Here is a 21,678-nt window from a genome sequence, read left to right on the forward strand (position 1 = left end):
GTAAATCTCTAGTTTATTTTGCTATCCTATAGCCTAGGATGGTAGGACGTACCTATCTACCTCCCTGGTGTGCTGGTGGCCACCTCGGTATATCCTTTGCAATTGCTCAGGCCCTTGGGAGAGGGGTCTTTGCTGACAAGGGAAAAGCAGATCCTTGGAGAGGAGCTGACTTGGTGGGGCTGTAGATGGTCCATAGCTTGTGGGATGGTTGTTTTTGGAACTATGGCTGGTGAGCAGAGCAGCTGGCTGGCAGCCACCAGGTCCTCCAGCATCCCTGCTCCTCAGTGCAAGTGCAAATCCCTGTCGTATGAGGGGGCAGGGACAGGTCTACACAAAAAGAGCTTGTAACTTGGTAGCTTAGGAAATGGGAGGCAGCAGACAGATACTTGTGAGGATGCACCACAAATGCAGAAGCACCACAAGGGCTGGGAATGCCTAGGAAGGCAGCTTCTTCATTTAGCTGCTCTTTGGCCCACCTGGGCTGTGTTCAGACCAAGAAAAGATGCCCCTGAGTGCTTCCCGTAGGGCTCTGCTTTGGATAAACAAGTGTGTGGCTTCCTTGTCAGTCAGGCAAGAGGTGCCATGTGAGGGTCAGTGAATTATGGTGGGAGTAAGTAGAAAGATAAATGTTTGCTAATATTTGTATAATATTATTTGCTATTATATTTCATTTCCAGGCTTCATTCCTGATGATGGAAAAAAACTGTTTGAAACTTCCAGAATAGATAAAAATGGAGGTTATGATACTTTTTTTTTTTTTAAAAAAAGGAAGGAGACGGTAGAATAAAAATTGCAATTCTCAAGAAACCTGTCTTGAGTAATATTAGGGGTTCAATAGGGAAGATCCCATGGGAAGACAGCCTGGAAAAATTTTCTGTATCTTGAAGAAATAATGTTATATGCAAACTGGGTGAAACAAATTTTGAATTCCTTTAGGTTATGATTCATCCAATATAGATGGGACTAAGTCTAAAAAACATCTGCAGGCATTAAGATTAATTGGGGTTAAAATTAATAAGGATTAACTGTGTTAATCTTTAAATGTGCCTGTTGCTCTCCACTATGTCTAAAACAAGCCTAAAATGCTAAGCTCAGCTCTGAGGTGTCTTGATTTTGAATGACTGAGAACAGTTGAACTAAACCAGTATATTGGATTCCTTCTGGGAAATCTTGGAGGATGGGTGCAGAAAACTGGAAAGAGGAAAAAAAAAAAAAACGTGAGAGAAAGAAAAGGAGAAACTAGGGAAAGCCATAGTTCCCAGAAAGCTGTGGGGACACATAATCAAGGGAAAGTTGTGTCACCTCAAAGCCATAGTAAAACTGCAAGGCGAATCATGCCAAGGCAAATTAACGCTGCTCCTTGACAGGTAATGGGATTTGTGGTTGGGAAATGAACCGTAGGTGTGTGTTATCTCGATGTTATTAGGCCTTTTGATACAGTTGCCCCTAAGTCTCTCATAAGCATGCTAAAAATGTGGTCTATAAATGAAATTATGAGGTGGTGGGCAAATACTTGCTTGGAAAAGCCCTACTTAGAGACTAGTTGTGATGTGGGGAGGATGAAGAGAGCAGGTGTTTGTCCTCAGTACTGGCCACCCCTTTGGGTAAGGGAACAGAGTATCTTCCTACTAATATTGGCAGGCTGACGGCCAATTGGGAGAGGCCTCGAACGTTCAAAAAAGTTAGAATGGTGGAAATAATATGAAATATATAATATATAATCTATAATTCCCAGTTCAGTCAAGATGTGTATAAGCCTTTGAACTGAAGTAGGGGAAATCACCTGCCTTAGTCAGAGACTGGAGGCTGATGGGGAGATAATAGTCCTTTGGGAAGAGACTTGTCACTGATCAAGCGGATCACAAGCTAAACATGAGCCAGTAAGTGTCATGTTGGTGTCAAGACCCCATTTTATTGGGATGTATAAAATGTTATAGAGTTTCAAAGAAGAAAGAAGTAAGCTTTTATCTTTGGCCACAGAAGAGAATAACGAGCTTAAATGCAACATGCAGATCTTCAGGAATAGGTTAGACAATCACTGATCAGGAATGATTCCAGTAGAGGTGCTGCTATGCTGGGGCCAAACAGGAGGCCACAGATGCACTAAGCTCCTTTCCAAGATACCTTTCTCCCCAATTTCCTATAATACATGGGGGGAAATAGTGCACAAGGTACAGTAGTTTCTGCAACTCTCTAGTCTGGCTACGTGATGCCATTCCAAAACACCATATGCTAAGAAGGGCTTGGACCCAGGCTCTCCAAAGGATCTGAAAGCAACGGAGGCCAGCTACCTCCATGTCTTTGTGGCCTGACCTATGGAAGACCTACCAGGCAGAAGTTTAGAGCGTGCAAATGCAACCTACACTGCCTAAGGAAGAGCCTGTATGTGAGTGGGAGGTAGCTGGGCTTTCCCCAGAATGGCGCTGATAATGTGCTGACTAAAACTTATCTTGGTGGGAAAGAATCAGATAATAAAGCTGATCATGTCAGTGTGACTAAGACCAGCGGCTGACTTTTCAGATGAACCCTACAAAATAGGTGAGAGCATAAACTTCAGATCCCCCTGGGAAATGGTGAGCGTGCAACCTCTCTTGAGGGACATCGTGCTCCTTTTGAGATTAAAGATCACAAGTAATAAAAAAAAATTATTTAGGGAATCCAACTCGGGCAGCCAAACATTTGGTCTCAAACATTCCCTGTTGCTTTCTCTTAAGTCATGTCCCTAATAATTTACCTGGTCTCATCCCTGCTGCATGGGAGTGAGAACACGAGCCCCAGTTCTGGCCCTGACCCTTGTTTTGGGTTGAGTGGCTCAATACAGAGTCTATCCACTGGTGCTCTTGTGTATTACCTGTGACCCAGCTCATCTGTCCTTCCAGGGCTGGGTCATGCATCAGTGGTGTGACTGCAGTGTCGGGTCCTGCACCCAGGACTTTTCCTGATGCCTTATTTAATGCATTACACCTTAGTATTATATTTCTTAAACCCTTAGTCCCCTCACTCTTGACGGGGATATTGATGGTAGAAATTAAACGTCCTATTTATCTGCCTGCTGTGGGATAGGTGAGCACCTAGGGTGTGGGACTAGGGGTAAAGTCCTCATGTCAGCACCATCAGTGTCAACTAATTCCTGCCTCCCACTCAACCCACAGCTCTGGCCAAAGTGTGAAGCCGAGCCAGGGGTGGCAGCCAAAACTGAGGTTTGCCCATCACCCGTAGAGGGAGCCCGGAGGTGTCGCTGATCCCCTCTGAGGGCCACCAGCAGCGACACAATGCTGCGGTTGCTGTCGTGCTGGAGCAGTGCATGCTGACAGCCCCATGCAGAGGTTTCTGCAGCCGGTATCTGTGGCAGCCACATTTCCCCTCAAAATTTGGTCTTTCCAGTTCACATCTCTTGGCTGTGGTCTGCAACTTGGTCATGAGTCTTGCCGGTGTGATAAAGCTCTGTCAGCAAACCCCGCCGTGGGTAAGCACGGATGCATACAGTCAGCCCTCTAAATCAGAAGGTAGGTGACTTTATGGTGTCACATGTCATAAAGGGAAAAACCTGGGGTGGCCACTGAGGCAGGAGTAGGTAGAGGCCCTGCCCTGTGCTTGTGCTTCATCTGACCTGCTGAGCTCAGCTCTAAAATATTTATTTGGCTCTGACATCTGGAGATTTCAGGGGTTGTGATTTCAACCCCATTATCTCCTTTTCTGCTGCAGGCTGTGGAAGGTCCTCTGATGCGCTCCAGCTGAGCTGGCTGAGACACCTGCCCCCCAAATGCTGACTATTTTCACAGCAGAAGTCATGGTGGCTTGTTGGGATACAGACACTTACACTGGGTCCAATGAACCCCATCCATGGGATGGTGTGGTGGTGGGGCTTTAAAGGGTGCTAGAGAAACATTTCTTCCTGATAAGCTCCATTAATTTCTTAGGATTCCAGACATATCTAGTCTCCCTAGCCCTTCACTCATGGCAGGGCACATGCTTCCAAATCAGAAAATGATCATGTCATCAAAGCGTGACTACTAGCTAAGAATATCTGCAGGATACAGCTGAGAAACGGCACTTGCTTTGCCCAGTAACGAAGTCAGTGAAACGCAGGTCATGGTTCAGTGCCTGATGTTTGTTCCTCTAGGTTCAAAGGCACTTGAGTAGTTTTGGTTTCTGTCTGCTCTGGAGTTTCAATTCCATGTATCCTGGGAGGTGGTACAGGTGCCTCCTGTGAGGTGTGAAAGCTGAAAGTTCAGAGGAACTTAGATGGATGTGGCATCCAAGACCAACCTGAAATCAGGCATGTCTTATACCTGAAGCCCCTGCAGTGTTACGAAAACCTTAACCTAAGTGCGTAATGAATCCTGCAACACAAACAGTAAACTCAAGTGTAGAAGAGTTCTTAGAGAAATTAAAACTTCACTTTGATTTCTAAGTCCCCATTCCTGCTCCAAGCTCTTGTAACATGGGAGTGAAAGTTTTTTTGAGCTTTTTCCATCAAGAGAAGTGTGGCCAGCAGGTTGAAGGAGGAGATTCTCCCCCTTTACTCTGCTCTTGTCGGACCCCCCCTGCAGTGCTGTTTCCAGCGTTGTGGCCCCAACGTCAGAAGGACACGGACCTGCTCGAGCGGGTCCAGAGGAGGCCATGAAGATGATCAGGGGGCTGGAGCACCCGCCCCTGTGAGGACAGGCTGAGAGAGTTGGGGGGGTTCAGCTGGAGAAGAGAAGACTCCAGGGAGACCTTAGAGCGGCCTCCCAGGACTGAAAGGGGCTACAGGAAAGGTGGGGAGGGACTTTTTATCAGGGCTTGTAATGATAGGATGAGGGGTAATGGTTTTAAACTCTTAAGTTTAAAGATGAGTAGATTTAGATTAGCTATTAGGAAGAAATTCTTCACTGTGTGGCTGGTGAGTCACTGGCACAGGTTGCCCAGAGAAGCTGTGGCTGCCCCCTCCCTGGAAGGGTTCAAGGCCAGGTTAGATGGGGCTTTGGGCAACCTGGTCTAGTGGAAGGTGTCCCCCTGCCTGTTGCAGCGGGGGTGGAACTAGATGATCTTTGAGTTCCCTTCCAACCCAAACCATTCTGTGATTCTGTGATAATGAGTTCTTTTTTCTCCCTTATGATTCATATTAGGTGACCTCTTTTAGATCAGGTTTTCAGAGAACTTCAACTCAAGACCAGTTCAGTTGTAGGAAATTCCGGGTCAAAGAGGGAATCCTTGCTGAAGGTATAAGCCGCTGAAGACAGCAAATGTGAATGGAAAGTGGTTGTCAGGGCTAATAACCCAGTGTTTGACGTGACAACGTCATTGCTTCATCGCATGTAAAAATTTCCGCTTAACCCTGTACCTACCAAATCCAACCCATTTTCATGGCACTGCCCTTTTCCTTTCACTGAAAGCGTTCAGGGGAAAAAAAGGGCATTGGTTTCTGGGCTGTAAAAGTGGATTTCTGGTAATTCTACCCTCTCTTGGTCTTCCACACTTTGTGTTTCGGTAGATGCATTTGTGGATATATAGATGTGAACAGTCAGGATAGAAACGTGTCACAAAATTGATATCACCGTAAATGAACTTAGTAACCAGAAATATGAAAAATTTAGGTGAGATGGGTTGCTGATCTCTGAACTCTTGGTTGAATCAGACCGCAAAATCATAACAACATCCTGCAGTGACATAAAGCATCAGTCAATGGAGATTTCTGCTGGTATTATTCAAGGGAGGTGCTAGAGCAGGGACCAGATTAGTCCCTTCTCACTTGAAAATGGCATGAATCTGTGAGAGGATCCTGATTTTCTGGAGGCCTAAAAATGCCATGAATCAGTTGATTTTTCTGTAGGACTGAAGATGAATTTGTATGAAGAGTCCTACGCTTCAGTCCTCCTGTTCCAGCTTGGCTACATGGCTTTGAGAGAGGCTTCTCTTGGGGCTTTTCTCCACAGAGAAGCTGATCAAACTGGTTACATGGTCTTCTTCTGCAATAAAAATAGCTTTTACTCTCAAAGAGAGCTGCTGGTGCTTTGGGGGAGACAGCACGTGCTCTGGTCTTTCCCCTCCAGTTTGTAGCTGATCCTTGCTGGATCACAGACAGCAGAGTCCTTGCTCCTGCCTCCCCTTTTATTTTCACGCCTCCCTCCCCTAATTAGAAAATGGGGATTGTTAGCTTGTGTGATTAAAAGCCATTATTTTTCATGAACAGAAAGGAACAGAGGCACAGTACCAGGTGGAGGAAGCCAAATAACATAGTGCCAGTGGAACCCCTGACCCAGCTCTTTCGGGGCTGTCCAAGGAGGATGGTCAACCCAAGGCCAGCTGTGAGACCCACCAGACAAGCCAATGGGGAAGGCTTTCCTAACATCACCTTGGGGTATGGGACACATTATGGTGTGCTGGGAAGAGCATTTAGGGGCTGTGCAAGACTTAATTATGGGAAGTTTAGGAGAAGGTTCAAAGCTGGGGAAAGGAAAGGATCAGGGTGGATCCGTGAGGAACAAACAGGAAAATGAGAGGAGGGATGATAGGGGCTGATCACACGTGAGTGGGACGGTGGTCAGTATACTTGTCTGACTGAGTTTACAGAATCACAGAATTGTCTAGGTTGGAAAAGACCTTGAAGATCATCCAGTCCAACCATCAACCCAACATTAACAGTTCCCAACTACACCAGATCCCTCAGCGCTGGGTCAACCTGACTCTTAAACCCCTCCAGGGATGAGGACTCCACCACCTCCCTGGGCAGCCCATTCCAACACCCAACAACCCGTTCTGTAAAGAAATGCTTCCAGTTCTGTGCCCTGTCTTCTTATTAAATCCTTTTCTTAGTGTTCTTCTTTTTTTTTTTTTTTTTTTTTTTAGTATAATTTCACTCTCTACCCTAAATGCAAGTCCTGCAAGGTCTAAGGACCAGCAACCGGGGGGTCCAGGGTATGTGCATATTGTGTGAGTATGTATGTCAGCATGGAAATGCTAAAGACATCATGCTGGACTAACTCCAGGTATTGGAGCAGCTGTAAGTCTGGGCAGGATGCTGGAGAGACCAGAGGGTCTGCAAGTTGGCTTCTGGGGATACTGGGAGAGATTGTGGGATCTGGGAGTTGGCTACTGGTAAGGTCATAAGACTGGAGCAGCTGACAGGGAGACCCGCTGGTGTGTGTTTGTGTCTCTACATGAAGCAATGGGGAGACTGGGGGATCCAGGGGCAGCTACTGGAGAGATCCATCTTGTACGTATTTGTATATATATATGTACCTATTTTCCCCTAACAGGCTTTCATCCTGATCAGCTAGAGAAGGGAGCAAGATGAGGCCACTGGTCCTGTTTGTGTTTGCTTGAGTGATGATTTTTGCCTGTGTCGATCCATATGGCTGGACATCTGCATACATATATAAGTTATATAAGTATTACGTATGTGAGTGTGTGTGTGTATGTGCCTACTGGAAATTCATGCTCAGCTTTGCTACTGGGAGGGGACGTGGGGGCATAGAGCTGCAGCAGCTTTGCCTCTACTGGGTTTGAATTTGGGGCTACTGGATTTGGCAACTCCAAACAAGGACAGCATTACCTTCTCATCATTCCAAGGGCTTAAACATATATTTTATTGAACAGGTGAGATATACTGACACAGCAGAAGAAAAAGCACATTGGGAAAATCCTTAAGGAGCAATTAATCCCATCCAGGGTTTAGCTGCTAAATTCTGCCAAGCCCTTACATTCTGCATGCTGAAGCTTTATAAACATTTGTGATTTAATCAAGTTTGGTGGGATTTTCACAGGATCATCAAAAGACACTCCCTGTTGCTTGCCAGGATACTGACTCCATGTGAGTTTGCTCCAGTGGTTACCACAGGGGGTCCTATGCTTCCCACTGTCCCCACACCTCACCCCACACACTGCTGTGCCATCACCATCTATAGTCACTGCACTGGTGGAAACACAGCCCTTTCAGGCACTTTAAAATAAGAAGAAAAGCTGTTTAAAAATACTTTATATTTTCTCCAGACCCCTGGCACTCACAGGAGACCTAGGCAAAATGCAGTACAGTATGGCCATGGCAATGGTCTACCATGTATATCCAAGGAGTCCATCCAGGAGAAACAGTACTCCAAGGACCATCCAGTAGACAAAGCCAGAGAAGAGGCAGGAAACCATCACTCCTACAGCGTATCTCAGGCAGGGCCTGGGGGCCCAAAGCTGAGCTGAAATGGGGATCCTGGTGATGGGTTGTGGAGGGAAACCCATAGTGGTGCTGGTCAAGGTCAGTAAGGACAATTAGTGTCCTCAGGGCTCTTACAGGGCTTGCATGAGTTTTTCAAAGAGCTCTCCAGAAAATGTCAACATGGGATCTCAGCAATGAATGGGGAAGACATCCCAGCTCCTGGTGCCCTGAGGTCCCCCAGGAGGACTTCCCCTGGGTATCTACCCTTCCCCTGCCAGGTCACCGCAGCACAGAGGAATCCCTGATATGAGGTGGGGGTGGATTGCTCAATTGAAGCAAAGGGAGGTTAAACCATGAAGTTCCATGTCCTGTCCTCGTTTTGAAACCCTTGTTCGGTGCTTGACTTTGCAACTTGTTGATCTCTGTCGTATGGTTTGTGTGAGTCACGTGGAAGTGCATCCACAGATGTGTTTGTGGTGAGAGAGCTTTAATATTAGAAAGAGTGGGTGGGAAGGGAAGAAAAAAACTGCCTGAACATTTTTTTTTCTCCTTTTCTTCCCTTATCTATTCATCTGCCTGAATAAAGTGTGTTGGCTGATTTGGGATTCTGAAGACATAAGTATCTGCCCTCCCCTTTCTGGAGGTAGGCGGAAGGAAGTGGGCTAGAAAATGAAATATCAGCTCCTAACCTCGGGTCAGGTAAGCCAGCTATATGCTGCAATGGAAAGGAAGGTAGAGGTTGAACTTGACTATAAAAAGGAGATCACAACTGGCTTTGAGACACACGCAGAGTGGAAGAGGTCTCGGAGAAGGAGAACTCTTGTGCTCTGTCTCTGCGTGCATCTGGCTAAAGCAGCAGAGGGGTTGCCATGGCTTTTGCCAGCTATTCTGCAGTGGTGAGTACTTATATTTGGTGTAACTGTTAAGATATATTTGCTGCAAAAGAAAAAGCAGAATGCAGATCCCACGATGCTGTTATCTGCAAACAGCCCTTTTGGTCTTAGTGGGAGCTGAGTGGGATGCTAAGTCTGTCTGACACAGCTTTCTCTCCCGAGCTTTTGCAAGTGGGTTTGGTGCTTGAATGGCAAGGAGACAAAGGACTATCCATTATTTATCTGTAAGGGGAGCACTGCTGATGTGAGATTAGGAGAGACAGTCAACATCAGGCAGCATGTTATCAAAATTGCTGAAATTTCACTGTGAAGTGAATGTCTGTGCCTTTAAATTTCAACCTGGATGGTATTTGCAGTACTGTCAACTCCTGTGATTTTCTTAAAATTTATCTGTCTTTTCCTACAATTGTAGCTCCTGAAATGGCCCAAGAATCTCAGATTTCATTGAGAAAAAAGGTTAGTTCCAGCAGACGGCTGCTAGGTAGCTAACCTTTCCCATCCTGAGAATGCATATGGCTTACTACATTTCTAAGCTTAGGCATGGGGTCAGTAAAGTCCTTACCCCACCTTGCAGATCATAAGACATTGCTGTTTGACTGCAAAGGAGGACCTCTCATAGCTTGTTGGAGAGATGCTTTTCTTGGTGCAGAGCCAACTATGAATCAGAATTCGAATCAGAGTTTAGCATCTGTTGTGATGAGTATTATTTGCATTGTTGTGTTATCTGCTCATGCTGACTTGTCTCACCAAAATATGAATATGAAAATGGTCCATTGATGGTCCAGTTTAGTCAAGGCTTGGCTCTTTGTGTTCTTTCTTTCTTGAGTGAACTGAACTAATGACACCTTTCTCTCTCCCAGTTCAGACCACTACTTTTGGTGCTGGTTCTAGCACTCACTGTAAAGAGCTCACCCCGTGGGAGGGTAGGTCATCCTCCACCCAACAAGGACAGTGGCTCTGTAAGGTTTAATAGAGGTTGCCTGAACCAAAAGGATCTCAAATTCCCTACAACGCTGAAAGTTGACATTCGTATCAGCAATTCAGATCATGCCTTTAGGACAGTCCATGATGTCAGAAACAGATCACTCGCTCCTTGGGATTACAGGTAACTGTTTAGTTGTTGTCTAAACTGCAATGGCTGTGCTACACAGATTTTTTTTTTTTTTTTGTGGTGAACAATGGCTGGTTCTCAGCATATGCGTGGAGTTCTGTGAATATTGCAAACGCTTCTTGAAACACACATTTTGATGTTGGGTGAGGTTTCTCCAAGAGAAACTGCAGCACAAAGGGACATCATTGGAATGGTTTCTAATCATCTTATCAATCTTTGTCGATCGTAGAATCATTTAGGTTGGAAAAAACTTTTAAGATCATCAAGTCCAACCATTAACCTCACACTGCCAAGTCCACCACTAAACCATGTCCCTAAGCACCACATCTACACATCTGTTAAATACCTCCAGGGATAGTGACTCCACCACTTCCCTGAGCAGCCTGTTACAATGCTTGACAACCCTTTCGGTGAAGAAATTTTTCCTAATATCCAGTCTAAACCTCCCCTGGTGCAACTTGAGGCCATTTCCTCTCATCCTATCACTTGTTAATTGGGAGAAGAGACCGACCCCCACCTTTCTACAACCTCCTTTCAGGTAGTTGTAGAGGGTGATGAGGTCTCCCCTGAACCTCCTTTTCTCCAGGCTAAACACCCCCAGTTCCCTCAGCCGTTCCCCAAAATACTTGTGCTCTAGACTCTTCACCAGCTTCATTGTTCTTCTTTGGACACACCAGCACCTCAATGTCTTTCTTATAGTGAGGGGCCCAAAACTGAACCCAGGAATCGAGGTGCAGCCTTACCAGTGCCGAATACAGGGCGATGATCACATCCCTGCTGGCCACGCTATTTCTGATACAAGCCAGGATGCCATTGGCCTTCTTGGCCACCTGGGCACACTGCTGGCTCATATTCAGCTGACTGTCAACAAACACCTCCAGGTCCTTTTCTGCCAGGCAGCTTTCCTGCCAGTCTGCCCCAAGCCTGTAGTGTTGCATGGGGTTGAAATGATGATGAAATGAATTATTCCTCTAGGAAAAGGAAGATGTCAGTACATTGTAATTTTACATTTTCCTAACTGAAAGAAATTTTTGAATGTTGAAATTAAAACAAAGCCAAACAAAAAAGAGTAGTCCACTTGCAATCAGTTCTGTATTTCACCCAGCTCCACTCCATTCATCAACTGCTAAAGAGTGATATGGTGGTATTAACCTCCCCAAACTGATTCAGTTTCTAGGAAATAATTCTAAAAATGTTTAAGATAGGGAAACTCTTTGGGTGTGTCTCATAGTGAGGATACACAGGTAAATAGCATGGTCCTTTTATGGAGATAAACAAGAAGATCCTGCCCAACCACGTTATGCAAGTGTATAAAACCCTTTTGTGTCTCCATCCCCAGGCTTGATGAGGACCCCAACCGCTTCCCCCAGGTGATTGCTGATGCCAAGTGCCGCCTCTCTGGCTGCGTGAACCCACTGGGGCAGGAGGACCACAGCTTCAACTCTGTCCCCATCCAACAGGAGATCCTTGTCCTCCGGCGGGAGCAGGGGGGCTGCCTGCCCACCTACCGCCTGGAGAAGAAAGTCATCACCGTGGGCTGCACGTGTGCTGCTCCAGTCATCCACCACCAGTCCTAGGAGGGATTAGTATGAGAGACAACATCAGGAAGAAGAAATGTCTCCTATGAACATCTCTTAGGGGAGATGCCCAGCTTGCATCCCTGGAATTCAACATGACATTTCCTTTCCAAATCTGAGCAAATTACCTCCTGAAAGTATTGATTCTTGCTGGTTTTTATTTCTGAATGGAAGTCACTGGGAGGTGGTGATGGAAGGGAGAGAGAGGGATGGAGAAAAAGTTTTATTTGTGACTCCAAGCAGGGAGAGGGTAAAGCAGTGGGGGTTTTCTTGTTTTTTTGTTGGTGTTTTGTTTTTTTTTTTTATCATTGTGGCTTATATCAGTTTGGTGAATCAAATGAATTATAGTTTCAAAAGTTGTCCTTGGCAGTAAATTGCCCTAATATATACGTACCAGCCAGCACTGACACAAAAAGTATGTCCTCCTTCACCTTCTCCCTCCCTTCCTTATCCTTTAGTCCCTTTTTGTCCTTTGGCCATGCCTGCTCACTAGTGTATTATAGTGTAAATGTGACACAAATGCCCCTAGGCCTGGTTCTCATTGCACTCAGGGTGGGATGCCCCCCTGGGGAGGAGCGGCTGACTTATTTCAGAGCATTTTGGGACAGAATTGAGTCCCCTTGCATTGAGTGTTAAACCAGCAAAGAGCTAACAAGTGTTTATATTTCTATTTATATCTTCTATTTATGACTGTGTTTATGGCTTTGTATGTGCTCAGAGTATAAAAAAATTGGTAAATGTTTATCTGTATTTATTCAATAACTTATCTACTGAATAAAAATTGTATTTTATTTAAAAGAATGTTGTTTTATGGTAGCTCAGAATGAAAGTAGACACAGAGAATGGGTTTGTGCTGCTGTAGCACTGAGAGATTTCAGCAAAGATCAGGCTTTTTCCGGTGCAGGGATATGAGTAAGAGGGGGCACAAGAGAACTTGCAGCCTAAATAGATGAAAAGATGCCAGAAAGATCTGAAAGTGGTGAAGTGAGGTCATACAGGCAGCGCTGAGGGAGTTGGCAATGGAGCCAGGTCCTCTAGATCTTGGGGATGGTCTCTAGGTATGGTGGGAAAAGCGGTGGGAGACATTGCATTGCAGGGCTGCAGCTGGGATTTGGGATGGGGGTCTAGCCTCACTCATGTGAGCTAGAAAAGCCCTGTCCTATCCTCTTCCAGACAAGATGTCATCCTTATAAGCAACCTTCTCCACTAGCTGAATGGTTGGCTGAGCAGGAATTCAGGGACATGTGCAAAGATGGCTCCATCTCACCTCTCTTTAGCCAGCCAAATATTAGGTGTTGGGCTTGAAGTGGTGGATGAGGATCCTTCTGCATCAAGGGAATGAGGAATAAACACCTCCAGGGCAGGACTGCCTGCTGAGCTGAGGTGGCCTAACTTAGGGAAGGAGGAATTGCCCTTTTTCTCCCTTAGTTATACAAGGAGCACAGCCTAACAAGACCCACTATTATTTTATCAGATTGCTGCAGTGTTGCTTTTTTTTTGACATTATTTATCTTTCATCCAGAGCTGAGCCAGATTCTCAGATGTCTGACTTTGGCTTCTGCTGGTGGAGGTTTTAAGCCCATATTTCCTTGTTCACCTGCATTTAAACCAGGGTAAACCTGTGTGCAAGCATTTTTGTATTTCATTTCAGCCACTTTAAATTAGATCCACCTGGTGCAGGTAAACCCTGGGTTTCCTCCCCTGAGTAGGTCAGACAAGTCGTTGGGTCTAAATGACTCCCTTAGTGCTTGTTTGTCGAGTCAGGTGTATTCCCTGCCCCGCGGGTCACTGGGACCCAGTTCAACAAGCCATGGGTAACCAGGCAGGGGAACTGTCTCATTCAGTTACAAGTGTATGTACTCATTTGTGGCAGCAGCTGTTTCGTTATGACCACCAAGCTCTTCATGTGGTGGAGTGCAAACCCATGGAGGCATCTTCTGCATGCTCTTGCATAACACCAGCTCTCTTCTTACAGTAACCACTGACCAGGAAATCGCACATTGCACACCCTGGTTCTTACTCCTGACCTATTTCTCTCCCTCTCGATAAACCTACCTTGTGGGGTTGTCCTCACTTGTTTTGCGGGGAGAAAACTAGCCTATATTTCTCTCTCCAGACATAATTATTTTAGTATTGGGTTCGTGGCAGCTAAACAGGTGTAAGCTCCTGTGCTGATGCTGTTAAGCACCCATCAGCTTAGCTTAAGAGTTGTTCTAACTGGATGAATTATGAAGTAGCTAATTAAGAAAATGCAAAGGTGGCTAATTAAGGAAGTCTCACCCACAGGTCATGAGGTTTTGGAGCCAGTGCTATCAACTGCAAACCACACACCTCCCAGTGAGGCATGGGTTTGTACATGGGGATTGTTTCTAAATAAAACAAGTAACAAGGGTTATTTCCTTCTAATGGCATCATTCTTAGAGTGCAGTTAGTTGTAAACACGAGTCTGATTATTTCTTAGGTGCTGGCTTTTGCAATGAGGTAGGTGGTTGGCTTTCCCAGCAATCTAAGAATATGGCAAACGAATTTATGCTTCTTGTAAAGAGCACAGTCATATCACCACCAAAAGTAAGTACAGCTCACAGCTGAGGACCAGCCTTTGCTAAAGGCTTTGCTTGGTTTTTTTCCCCTTGCAGCAATGGACCCAGCCCCTGGATGCCCAGCTGGGCATCTCTGGCTCTCAAATGTAGCTTAGAGCAGCCTTCAGGGACTCAGTTGTTTTACCAGGAGGAGAAGACACAGCTGTAGGTGTAGTAGCAGTCCTTCAATGTCTTCTCATAACCTGCTGGGCTAAACAACCTACAGTCACAGGTTGGTATCTGAGACTTGTGGCCTTTCCTATTCCTTTCTTCTTCTGCTTGCCTCTCACTAACCTCCTTTCTCTGTCCCCTTGCTCACTCCTCCCCTTGGCTGTGCCTGTTCTGGCAGTTCAAGCAGTGATCCTGTCATGTAGCAGCCCTCATGGGATGTTGGAGGCAGCACACTGCAGAGACCCCTGCATTAGCGTGGGGTGGGAGGCACAACAGTGGTGCAAGCCGGGGTAGATGCCTCCTCCCAGACCTGTGCTTTTACCTGTGGATGTGTTGGCCTGCAGGTGTGAGTCAGGCTTCTTTGGACCCTTGACAACAGATGCTCCTGGGGGTGTTTAAAGGGACTACAGACCAGATCAGCCCATTCCACAAAATCATTGTTTTTAAAAGCGCACAGAAATTAAATAAATAAAGGACGCAAAGGTTGCAAACTAAAAGGTTGAAACAACCCAAGAACTGTTTGTGTTTGGTAAGCCAGAAGAGCAATGGCTTGAAAATCCAGAAGTTTACACAGCTTGTTGGGAGTTACATCTAACAGACAAAATTTTAAGGGAATAAGGGATTTGCTGCTCAGTCCTGTGGGGTTCTGTGGTTTAGTGCCAACATAATGGGTACAGATGATGGGGTGAGTTTCCATATCAGCTGTGAGTTCTGGCTGTGCTGGGAGATGGCCTGACAGATCAGACCAGAAACCTGCTCCCATGTCACCGTCGCAGGGTAGAATGTGAGACTTGCCTCAATCTCCTTCTTTTGCCTCCTTCCCCTTCTTCCTCTTATTTCTTTGCTCTCTGATATGATTTTTAACCTTGTGCTTAAAAAAGAATCTAGGTGAGTGGGCCAAATATACATCTTCTACAGCACTGTTACAAGGTAGTGACAAAAAAACCCCCAAATGCTTAAAATGTCTGTGATTGACTGATACTGCTTGGCAGACTCAGAGCTGTTGGTGGGCATGGGATTGTGTGCTGGTGCTGGCTTTCAGGAGCTTAGAAGATGCCAGCCAGGCTCAGCACCAGAAACAAACCATGCTTTCCATCTTTGCTACTCACAAAAACATTTTCTGTCTTTGCTAATTATTCTCCATACTTCCAGGGCTGGATAGTTGTAGCAGCTTCTTGTCCTCAGCTCTTCAGATAAATCCATTCCCACTTTCTGTGTAACTTTTCTGTTTATTCATTTTTTTTTTTCCATCAGAAAACTAGCTCAGTTTTTCCACCTTTTTCTGTAACTTCAACAAGAGATTAAATATATGTTTAATGCTCTTTGGGGGCCATGGACTGAGTAGGCTCTACACAAAATGCTCTTTTCTGGGCATAGCTTTCTATGAGTGAGTTTTAGTGGTTTTACCAGTACAAAGTGTCGTGTTTCTGTTTTATCTGCAATCTTAGTAAGCACTATGTGTTTGTATCATTATCAAGGTTCCCTGTTCCAGTAAGTGAATAGAGATGATTTATCTTCTCTCTAACTTGCCCCTATAATTTTTCGGGTTTACTTTTTATTTCAGACTTCTGAAATCTGTAGTCCTGGCCTCCTTCATGTTGTAAGGCTTGCCAGACAGTTGAACCTATAGTACCTTTTAAAAGCATCTGGTATCTGTGCAGCTTGCTTTGGTAGCTGGCAATGATGAGCATGGTTATCTGATCATTTGCTACACAAATCCGATCTCAAACTTCCCTTTCTGGTGCGTCTTACTCACAGGGTGCCAAGCAATCTGGCTGCTGCTGCTCAGATTTTGCAAACTGACATGAAACTGAGACAGGGAGCAGTGCTGGACTGGAAACCTTTGTGTTGAAGATTTTGCAGAAATTCCCAGTCCTCCCCCCTGCAATGATATCATTAAAGGACATCAAATAAGCAGGGAATTGCACTGAAACTCTCCAAAACAAAAAAGGACAAGCTTTACCTGTTGAACCTCAAAGTGATAAGAGCTGTGCAAGAGTGAAAGAGGGATTTGGTCTCCTGTTGTGATCATTATTGACTGTAGTCATGAACATTTGCCCAGAGAAACAAAGGCACTGATTAGGTGACCTCATGGCAGGGTGCATTGATTTGGAAGTATTCTGCTCCTTTCCAACTGAACACAGCAATGTGACAGAAGACCTCTTAGCTCATGATGCCAGGAGTTACAAGAGAACTTGTGGTAGGAAAGAAAAGAGTCCTCAGGCCAAATGAATCTGGGTGATCATACTATTAATCGCTTCTGCAGGAGCGTGTTCAAGCAGCTTGCAGGGGTGAGCATGAAGTTGGCATGAGGCCAAGTAAATAAAAAATGTTTGTGTCCTAAGGCATGGTTTTAACCGGGTTGGTAAACAGTCCAAGGGAGAATGGTGCTGCTGGAAGCGGGACTGGAGTATCTTTGCAGCCCGTCAGCAGAAAACTGTCATCATTGTGGTACTCCAGCTGCATCATCTCTTGCTGACCTGGTTCTGACTTTTTCCACATGGTAGCTCTCTCTCAGCATTGCTAACTATTCTCCATTACTCATGTGACAACTCCAGCTAACGGCACTACCAGGTAATAAAGGGTGGGACTTACCGTAATTTTAACTGTTAGAAGTTACTTGAGCTGCTGCAGACAATTTGCCATAGCTCCTCCTATAGCAGGTGGTAGGATGTTGAAAGATTATCTAATGGACAAAGCAATCATCTCTATTTCAATATTCCTGGACTGATATTTATGTAACTCCTTGAAAACCTCAAAGAATGAGTGTTCCTCATTTTTTTTTTTTTTTTTTTTTCAGTCTCTTCCCATGCTTAATATTCTTGGAACAGTCATCTGAGTGAACTTCAGGACCTGCAGAAGACCTCAAGGAAAAATAGCTGTAGACAAGGTAGGGAACAAACTAAGTTAAGATCACAAATACTGCTAGATACTTATATATGGGTAAAATTATATCAGTGTTTGAAGGTAACTAAAGGTGTGGACAGGAGTTCACTGTTGTGACTGCAGATACTGTGATCACTCTGAGTTAATTAATGTTTCCTTGGACCAGTGCATATCTGCTAGGTCAAGGGATGGTGTGAAACCTGTGGTCATGTTGTGAGTTTAGGTTGCAGGCTGACCCACCTGATTTTTCCTGGAGTAGATTAGGGAGGGTTTAGGCTCACTGGCACAGCTGGAGGGAATAACCCCCAGGAGCCAAAGCTGGGATGATCACATCTCCAGTTAGCACCGCTGGATCTGGAGTAGATGCTTTCACCTGAGAGGACCTTGCCTCTCATTAGGGACTTGTATTCCTGACCTCTGCATCTCTATAAATTCTGTATTTGCTGTTGCATTTGCCAATGGCATTTTGCCAGTGCCTGAGAAGGGTCACACCTCCCTGAGACCGCAGCAAAAAAAAAAAATCCATGTCTTTGCAAAGCGGCCTGCCTTTTGAAACACGGAACATTTTCATCTGAGCACTTTTAATCCAAGTGTGCTTGAAATAAACCCACCTGCTGTGCTCAACATCCACCTACGCAAGTCCCATCATAACCGTGGCAGAAGTGCTGTGTCAGTGTGCTCTACATTTGAAGCACTAACTGCTGGCAGTGAACGTATTGGAAGGACACAAGCATGGAGAAAATTACGATTGCAGTTAGCGATACATGGTTAATTGCTTCAATTATCCACCTGATTCACTCATGTTCTTTCCTTCATGTACCCAGGTAGTGACCCTGAGCCACAGAAAATGTGTTGAAATGGGTTGGAGTGAAATTCTAGACAGCGTTGGTCCAAAGTTAAAACTTAGCAGTGGAAACGCACTCGCCATTTTAGGGGAGGGACTTTCTTTCTCCCCAGAGAAGCATTCAAAGTGTTGTATTGAACCTACCTTTACAAATTCCTTTCCAATTAGGTGGATAACTGGGTAGTTACCCACTGCTTTTTTTGTCTGTCTTGAAAGTGAATCTATTGGGTGTCACTTGGTAAATCATTTTCCTTTGAATATCTTACTTTCTCTATCAGTAAAATGGTGTTAATGATACAAGCCCTAACTTTTCTATGGGCTTTACATTCTGCTGCAGCAGATGTTATTAAGAGAATTTTAGGGTTTAGCATCATCTCTTATATAGTCATAACTGAATTGAGTGATTTCTTGCCTTATCAAAAAGGCTTCTTTAGAAAGAAAGGAGAATACCACAGAGTTTTTTATTATTTTTTAATTACACAAGGATAAATAGATACATTATTACTAAATTTTCCACCAGCATAAATAGAATTATATAAATAGACATTTCAAAGTGTAATCTAAAGGTGTGTAAAGAGTTCCCATTACTTTTTTCAGCCTGGCACATGAAGTTGTCTGGATTCTGAATTCATGGAGTTCAAGATGTTTTGGGAAAACATTTTTGTTTTTAACTGAGAATTTAAAAATGTCTAATATATTCTGATAGATTTTAGCTAATCACTATGGCTTGATTCAGTTTTGCAGAGAGTGAATCAGGCCCCTTCACTTCAGTGCTGTTAGGCAATGCAGTTCTCCTCCACGGCTCCCTGCTCTTACACTACTGGCTTCCCTTAAGCCTGGTGTCGGATCAAGGGGGTGACACATGTGCAGCCCACAGTGATTACTTTCTTCTCCAGGTGGTAGGACTGGTGGCAACCCTTCCGCTCCCTCCGGAGGACGAGGATCTCCTGTTTGATGGGGACAGAGTTGACGCTGTGGTCCAGCTTCCCGTCCAAATTCACACACCTGGAGTGGCGGCACTTGGCATCAGCAATCACCTCGGGGAAACGGTTGTGGTCCTCATCGATCCTGTAAGTTGACATGAAAGGAAGTATTTGAAATGGAAATGCTGCTGCATCTTTGGAGACACGATAGTCTGGATCACTACGGGCTCCCAACTCAGGAATATGTACCTCCTGTGAGAGTGGCTATGAAGGGGCAGTAGACCCTGATTTTTAAGAAATAAAGTGTAATAAAGTAAATACTGCAGGTTTTTAATATAAGACAAACATGCTAGGACTGCATGCAACTGCCTTTGCAAAGAACTTGCTTCAAATAGACACTAACTTTGAAAGACTGGTTAGAAATTATTTGAGCTTCTTAACATATCAGACTGACTAACAGACCTAAGGACCTTCAGCTCCCCGCCAAAATATGAAACGTTCTTAGAGCCTGGTGCTGATGTTATTACACCACCACTGAATATGGTGCCAGCCCTCTGAGTTATTTTTGATGATCAGTTAGGTAAATAATGCTTTTGAAGAGAAAGCTTGCCCTAGTATACAAATAAATTAATTAAATTACAAAAATAATTTCCTTTGCCTTCTGTATATTGGCCTAGACCATTTTTTTTGCTCTGTGCTTCATTCTGTATTGGTTGTCTTTCGAAGAGAATTATGTGGACTGCAGTTACCCTCATATTTCCAAAAATCTCTCAACAGCGAAGCACTGAAAATAAAGATGTGGGCATAGCCTCAGCAGTGTTCTTGACCAGGGCAGCCCATTATTTCTAGACAATAGGGACAGAGATCATACCTGTAATCCCACGGAGCCAGAGAGCGGCTGCTGACATCAGGACTCACAGTGGTGTCCTGGTTTGCGTTGCTGATGCTTATGTTGACTCTCACAGTCTGAGGGAATTTTGAATCTTTTTGGGTCAGACATCCAGCATATGCTTGCTTGAAGAGGCTCTCCGGCTTGAGTCCAGGCTGTATCACCTTCCCGTAGGCAGAACTGCTGGCTGACAGCATGGCCAACAGCATTAAGAGCAGGGATCTGAACTGAAGACAATTGGTGCCTTTAGGACAGGACGCAGGTACAGCTGCTGTAACACAACATGCCTAACAACTCCTCTGTGTGTCTGGGAAATTCATCCACAGCCAGCTTAGCTGGAAGTTAAAGCCTATACTGTAGGTTGGAGTACTTACGGGAAAATGCCATATAACACATCCACTCCTGCTTTCATTAACTAAACCTTACAGTGCTGACGGGTATGGTATACACTCAGTTGTAATTTGGTGATTAAAAAATGTGAATTATAGAAAATAATTTAATGCAGGAGATAACAGAAAGGATATAATAACAAAAAAACCACTCTAAGGTTGAATTTTCAATGTATTTCTTGACTCACAGTATGTTGCAGTAGCCCTGTTCACTAATATACCCGTACAGTCTCATTGCTGCCCCGTGTTGGTGCTATTCAGCAGTTTCCTGCTTTAGTTATTTTCAATTATTAGTGGTTTAAACAAGCATTTTAAAGGTGGGTCCACATCCCCATTCCTAACAGTCATCTATTAACATTAAATACATCTCTGTCTAACTGGGGGAAAAAAACAGAAAGCAAGTTCTTACCAGAGAAGCACAAAGGATTGGAGACATTTTCCTCCTTTCTCTTACTGCAGCTGATGCTTATACTGGGCTCTGTTGAACTGAACGTGTCTAGGCACATTTGCTGCTGGACTTTTTATAAGGGCTTCTGTGCTGTCCTAGTTAATTTGGAGTAGGTGGTTTTTTCCCAACCTTAACTGTGGTTTCTGACCATAACTTAAATTAAAAAGTGTATGTATATATATTCCATTAACGCTGGTGGAAGACAGGATATGGGCTCATCCTTTCTTAGATCTGTAGATGATGTCATTCTTTTAGCCATGTCACTCAAGTAGCAACAAAACTCAATGATGATATTAGAAAACCACCAAAAAATTGACACGCACTGCAGTAAGCGGGTGCAAAGTACACGATTTTAAAATCGGGACTAGAGCTGTCATCTAGTCAAACATAAGTCGATATGCTTCATGGTCTTGACTTGGGATGCTGTAGGTATCAAAACCACTAATGTCACTGGCACTGCCAGATTGGATCCATTTGCTCCTAGGTCAGTCTGATATCTTTTCATCCTGAATTGGACAGATGTTGCACAGCTGGCCCCCATCCAATTGCTCTCCAATACTTGCCACGTGCTGTCACTTGTCTTCATGTCAGAAGAGCTAGATTCCTTCTGAAGCTCCTGCTTTTTTCTCGAATCTCCTAGTCTGGATCACACTATTTTTATTCACATCTACACCTCAGGTGTGATACATCAGTTTTGATGACAATGTTTTGTGATAGTGAGTTCCCAAATTCAGCCATTCTCCATCTGGGAAAAAAACCCCTGTGAACATTGGTTTTGAGCTTGCCACCTTTCATTTCACTTCAGGCTTTTGTGCTATGAGACAGGGCTTTGATCCT

At 44.6% G+C, this 21,678-nt stretch overlaps 2 protein-coding genes across 2 annotated transcripts; one reads left to right on the forward strand and one right to left on the reverse strand.

Moving 5' to 3' along the window:
* Window positions 1–8,935: 8,935 nt before the first annotated feature.
* LOC141941702 (interleukin-17F-like) lies at window positions 8,936–11,712 on the forward strand. The gene is made up of 3 exons (XM_074864680.1): window positions 8,936–9,027; window positions 9,885–10,129; window positions 11,475–11,712. The coding sequence occupies exons 1-3, from the start codon at window positions 9,001–9,003 to the stop codon at window positions 11,710–11,712; spliced, it is 510 nt and encodes a 169-aa protein (XP_074720781.1). The 5' UTR covers window positions 8,936–9,000.
* A 7,310-nt stretch (window positions 11,713–19,022) lies between these two features.
* On the reverse strand, window positions 19,023–20,829 carry LOC141941703 (interleukin-17F-like). Its single transcript, XM_074864681.1, has 3 exons — window positions 20,803–20,829; window positions 19,987–20,231; window positions 19,023–19,260 (listed from the first exon to the last, which is right to left on the reverse strand). The coding sequence occupies exons 1-3, from the start codon at window positions 20,827–20,829 to the stop codon at window positions 19,023–19,025; spliced, it is 510 nt and encodes a 169-aa protein (XP_074720782.1).
* Window positions 20,830–21,678: the final 849 nt, after the last annotated feature.

The sequence above is a fragment of the Strix uralensis genome, chromosome 3, assembly GCF_047716275.1.
Source record: "Strix uralensis isolate ZFMK-TIS-50842 chromosome 3, bStrUra1, whole genome shotgun sequence".
NCBI lineage: Eukaryota > Metazoa > Chordata > Aves > Strigiformes > Strigidae > Strix > Strix uralensis.

Bases quoted from the DNA above. Each gene is read 5' to 3' on its own strand.
- LOC141941702 (XM_074864680.1), top strand. From the start codon at position 9,001: ATGGCTTTTGCCAGCTATTCTGCAGTG. The intron at 9,028-9,884 runs GTGAGTACTTAT...TCTCTCTCCCAG, and splicing joins TTGCCAGCTATTCTGCAGTG to TTCAGACCACTACTTTTGGT. The intron at 10,130-11,474 runs GTAACTGTTTAG...CTCCATCCCCAG, and splicing joins CTCGCTCCTTGGGATTACAG to GCTTGATGAGGACCCCAACC.
- LOC141941703 (XM_074864681.1), bottom strand. From the start codon at position 20,829: ATGTCTCCAATCCTTTGTGCTTCTCTG. The intron at 20,232-20,802 runs GTAAGAACTTGC...AATTGTCTTCAG, and splicing joins CAATCCTTTGTGCTTCTCTG to TTCAGATCCCTGCTCTTAAT. The intron at 19,261-19,986 runs GTATGATCTCTG...GTCAACTTACAG, and splicing joins CTGGCTCCGTGGGATTACAG to GATCGATGAGGACCACAACC.